The sequence below is a fragment of the Sphaeroforma arctica genome (assembly GCF_001186125.1).
Source record: "Sphaeroforma arctica JP610 unplaced genomic scaffold supercont1.16, whole genome shotgun sequence".
Lineage (NCBI taxonomy): Eukaryota > Ichthyosporea > Ichthyophonida > Sphaeroforma > Sphaeroforma arctica.
The window spans coordinates 152,655-158,192 of NW_014040542.1; the positions used below are offsets into that span (position 1 = coordinate 152,655).

Sequence of the window (5,538 nt, forward strand, 5' to 3'; positions counted from 1 at the left end):
TTGTTGTTTGTTTAGTTTTATTATATTATATATATATATGTGTGTGTGTGTGTGTGTGTGTGTATGTATGTATATGTATATATATATATATATATATATATAAATATATATATATATATTCACTTCATATTTTATTTGTACACAGTATCATTCCCTCTTCATTTTTAAAGATAAGTTTGCTACATGCTTAATCACAGAGCTACATGCAATATCTGCTAGCCAGCTAAAGCTTGGGCATCAATTGTAATCCAACAGGTATCACTCCCAAACCACAGATCGTGACAGCGGTTTGTGACCGTATCGATCTGCATCGTAAATTATCAAAAGATATGGACGTCATTCTGAGTGGACAAGTATCCTCTGTGGGACGTACATCTCTTGAAGTTTGTATCGAAATTAGTACTGCAGATTCTGCCAAAGATTTGATACTGGAATGCTTCTTCGTCATGGCTGCCAGAGATAAGGCAGGAAAGGGTGTCGAATTGCCAAAAGTAAGTTGGAATAAATTCATTTTCATCAGCATAGATTACCTCAGTATCCGGAGGGATATATGACAACCCCGGTCATGTAGACTTCTCAAACAACCCCTTCAACATGCACATATGTAAAAACAACTAGTTGCCCGATAGCTGAACCACGAACCAGCCCTCACCATGTTGCTTGTCTCTCTTGGAATATTGCTGAGTCGAAGTACCCAAAGCCCATAGCGAAGGTACAACATCGAAAACGCAGCTCGGCCTCTTTCACGTCTTCTTTCTCTCATTATGGTTTTGCCCTATGGTCTGTACTGTGCGTACCACAGTTAGAGCTGAATGCAGATATGCAACGCAAAAGCGCAGAGAGGAAGGCGAAACGCAAGCAGGAGGCACATGATGTTTCTGAAACGATGAAGAATGGCTTGACCGCTGCCGAGTTTCAGTTGCTGCACGAGGTTCGTGGTGCAGGCTCTATTGTTTTGCGGAATGTTGATAAGTTTAGGCGGGGTGGGGGGGGGGGGCTCGTTGTTTTGTGTGCACTTGAGCAGCGGAGTATACACTTTGCTGTATTGTGCGAAATATGGGTAGTGCGCTTGGCGATGATTGCAAATATCATGTGAGAAGTACCTTGTCAGCTGTGCCGCGATTATTATGTATGTGCAGCTATTCAACCAGAAGGATTTCGGCAGCTACCCTTCTATGCACGCTCCGATTAAGGTCTAACTTCCATATGGGAAGCTCACCCAAGTCGTCATGCTAACCCGATCATTAGACAAACACGTGTACATAGCAAGGGCTTGCGAGCAACATTTCTATTATGTGTGGTGTGTCGTTGATATGGAAGTTCATCACAGTATGCATCCTGTAGACGGTCTCATTGGACAGTTTCAGCTGTATCTACTGTTAAGAGTTCTTTACATTCGTGTATACTTGTTTATTGCTCTATCACTAGACACGCCTGACCTTTTCCTCTTGTACTGCGCTCGTTTTTTCTTTTCTTATAATAACTCTTTCGCCTCCACAGTACATCACGAGTGCGGGCAAGAAGTACAAGAGCAGCACTCCCATGAAGGATACTGAGCTGAGTGCCGTAAAAATAACCGAACCCCAGCAACGTAATACAAATAATCGCATCTTTGGCGGGTACTTGATGCGAGAGGCTTTCGAAGTCGCACACGCTGTCGCTATCGAGTTTGCAGGTCCGAGTGCACGCCCTTTTTGCATGTCTGTGGATGAGATTACGTTCATCAAACCGGTTGAAATCGGGTCATTGGTAAAATTTAAGGGCAAGGTTGTGTATACAGGGATCAGTAAGAAGGCGATGCAAGTAAAAGTGAAGACATATATACACAATCTCAATACGCTCGAACGATATACATCGAATGAGTTCCGCTTCACGTTTGCCAGTGAAGTGCCCTTACCGACAGTCATCCCAAGCACTTTCGTTGAGGGCATGAACTTCCTAGATGGAAGGCGCAGCCACAGACGGTGTAAGCAATTGGCAAAGGAGCAAAAGTCAGCGCTGCAGGACAACTACTAGTCGTAAGATCCCGCGGCTAGAAGGTGGTGTATAAATCGGAGTTTGTAAAATTTTAGTTGTATATAAATGTTGCGATGCGGGTCCATGTACACGCATATACTCGACAACAGTAGAAAATAAAATGCCGCGTCAATTCTTTTAAAAGAAGGATGTGAATGTCACCGTTTAAAATCACAGAGTCTGACCATTTTATCCTCATGAAAAGCAAACAACATCAGTAGTTGATGACAATCACGACAAATATATCTTCGACAGAATACGGTTTGGAAACTACTTCAACGTTGTGCATTAAGTTGCCATTCAGTCCGTAGTGATTGAGGTGATTGTGTGCTTTTTTCTGTTTTATTAGCCCCCTATACGTATAAGCAGCATAAGTTTAAGCATGTAGTGCCACTCTAGATGAACTTACTTGCAGCAATGAGAGGTATTACACCTGATTGAATCGTAATGTCACATTTGTTAGAGTACCGGCAGCATGCTGTTTAGTGCTTGAGACGTTTGCATTTATGAGATGATATATCACCACACTTGTAGTAGTTGCCCGTATGATCGTGTAGGCCCGACGGCCATGCTCACAGCAGGTGGACTCAATGCATCGAAGCACACCTGGTTTGCAGTTTATCAGCACATCACTCCTGATGAGCGTTCAATTGACCTTGCCCACAATGTACATCCGTATGCTTACAGTTAAGATGGGATTCAAATACTTCATTTCACAGCACGTGTGCTGTTTAGGGTATCTGGTAGGCAATAGTCACTACCTTCGCAACACTTCTCGTTTGTTTCGAATCCATGTTCACAGCTCACAGATGAGTCTTCGCACTTCTTGGGCGTATCGTGTTGCTTTTTCTCGCAACAACTATGTTTATCACAGTCAGGCAGCCCTGACTGACAGTAGTCGCCCTATGCGCACCACTTTCCATGGCCCAATATCTCGTACCCGTGACCACAGTGAACGTTTGAATCGTTGCATTTTTAGGGGGCGTTCGTCGCATTTTTCTTCTTCATGGCATGTGTGTTCGCTATTTGGAAACCATGGATTCACTGTAGTCACCCTTGGACAATACATAGTTTCTTTACAAGCAATAGAATGGTCGTGGCTAACACGGTGTCCATGCTGCTAGCATGTACTTGAAAGTCGAGGACTGTGTGACCAACGATGGCAATTACTAGGAAATGGTTCATAGCTGATAAATGCTTTTTTTCGTTAGTTAACAATGCTGCTGTTTGTATACTGATTAATCTTACCACTTGTGCGCTGTACTTAAACTAGACATGTAGCTGATATCTTTAACACAGGTTAAAACTTTTAGCGAGCTCATCGTATCTCACTAAAGTTCGATGACTGCGATGTCTTTGAAGCTGACCGTCGACTGATGTCACTGAAATGTGCAGTGCTTGAAATTACAATCTTACTGGCCTACTTCGGGCCAGTACGATCTTGAGAAAATTGTACGGACGCCGTCTCAAGGACTACATACGGGAGATAGACTAGGGACACAGATGTCCTGTCTCCAGGATATTAAAACTAGACCAGTGCACTTTAGGTTTGGGTCCAAGAGTAGGCAGTATGATAGGATTTAGGAAGCAGCCTGGTAGGAATAGTTGATACCCATAAACGCCGATAGTTCAACTTGGTAACTGTTTTTTGAACGTAGGTTTCTAGTTACACTACGAGTCTCGGGACAGGCCCTTAATTCCTTAATAAATCTATCCACTACTCCAATTAAACGAGAGGAAGTAGCCTAGAGAACTAGTTAGCCTACTATCACAATCTTGTTCATACAGTGAGATTGGAGGGTATATGTTTTTTAATTTTTAGATTTATAGTGCTATTCTTGATAACATGGCACAGATGGATGAGCGTTTGATCTGGAGTTTCCATGGATCGTGAACGGGCGCCTCACAAGGATACAGTGGTTACATTAGTTTCGTATTATCACGCCCAAGTGGATATGTTGTTGTCGTATTTGTCGCAAGACCTACAGCTGGATGACCATGTTAATTTGCCGACGTCCGCCACGGTTATGGAAGTTGAGCGGTTTGTGATGTACAGTTACGGTCCGTCTCGATATTTGTTCCGAAAATTGTTTATTTTCGATTTGATTACGTTGTGAGAAATTATCTACGATGAAAATGTATATAATGTGAGGAAGAAATATGTGGTTCTAAAGGAAGCTTCTCAAATTGGTATTTGGTGGTGATCACAAGCACCGATGGAATATACGACAGCGTTTTGATAAAGAGAAGGTGAATCCGGTGGAGCAAAATTGTGGTCGATCGCGATTCTCAGTCACTAGGCGCCCGAGTGACCTGTCCAGTGAGGATATGGCGATTTGGATTGTAGTAAATTAGTAATGACTGAATCACCCAACCTATTCAAAACCGGAAAGTTCGCGAATTCGGATCTTGTCTTAGATGAATTTTATTATCGGAGCCAATCAACTGGTACTAGGCCAGTCCTAATGCCCAGCGAGAAAGGTCTAGAAAATTCTGCCAAGGCATGGTGGTCCAGAGCAATCCACCCGGGAGCAGATCGTGCGGATTGAGATCGAAGTACTCGCGACACTTTCCAGTTTTGTAGGAAATAAGGTAAATGACTGAGCCAACCAACCTAACAGGATGCGTTGGGCGGTGTTGCAAGATGAGTTCAAATTGCAACTTGGGGGTTTTCTCGTGTATAGTCGCTCACAAGGTAAGTGGTTGCTGGCTAATCGTCAATCGGATCGGGTGCACAAACATTTTCGTTGGAGGTCTAGTGGTTGTGGGAACTTCACAGGTGTGAAGAACGTAAATATGTGTAGGATGAGCATTTATTGACGTACTATCCGATGGAAGCGATTGCGGCGTATTGGCCTGCACCTGTGTACCCCTCAGATCCACCACTAATCTATACACAAAACCACGGGCGGGCGTACACCCGACCATGTAGCCCTCCGCCAACGCTGTGACGACATCAGGAAGAACTCAACAAAACGTTGGTCCAACAAAGAGATCGCGGCAATGGCCCGGCGCCAATACTACTACCAACTGGTTATGGGTAAACTGCCAACCTCAAACCGAGACACAGCCAGACACGACAGCTTCAATCGCTGCTTCGAGTCTACACCAATCCGGCTCTGTGCTATGATTGTAACGAATACGTACATGTTCACATTGCTCGACTACCGCACCGACGGCTGTCTCTGCCCTGTCTGCCCCGGTAGCCACAAGTTCACTACCAGTCACTTTACCTGCATCCAACAACTGATTCGACGCATCATGGTAGGCCCGAAACTGCCGCCCATTGGCCCTGACCTTCTTCAGCAATTACAGGAGTGCCACGACTTCCACGGTATCTGGACCCTCCACGAACACCTTGGATCTTTTCTCCAGCATGTTGAAGAACCACCGTACCCTCACCCGTCCCTGACACATCAACAACAGATGTTCCCCATACCCCGGCTAATCACGCTGTTGAAGTACCTTTTCCAGATATCGGTTCAACCCAAATCATCGCGCTTGTTGGTTCCGACTATGATA

The 5,538-nt window shown here is 44.3% G+C and overlaps 1 protein-coding gene across 1 annotated transcript; it reads left to right on the forward strand.

Annotated features, from left to right (window-relative positions):
- Nucleotides 1-329: 329 nt before the first annotated feature.
- SARC_00516 (hypothetical protein) lies at nucleotides 330-2,016 on the forward strand (the record flags this gene model as incomplete). The annotated part of the gene is made up of 3 exons (XM_014305802.1): nucleotides 330-491; nucleotides 803-931; nucleotides 1,501-2,016. The coding sequence occupies 3 exons, from the start codon at nucleotides 330-332 to the stop codon at nucleotides 2,014-2,016; spliced, it is 807 nt and encodes a 268-aa protein (XP_014161277.1).
- Nucleotides 2,017-5,538: the final 3,522 nt, after the last annotated feature.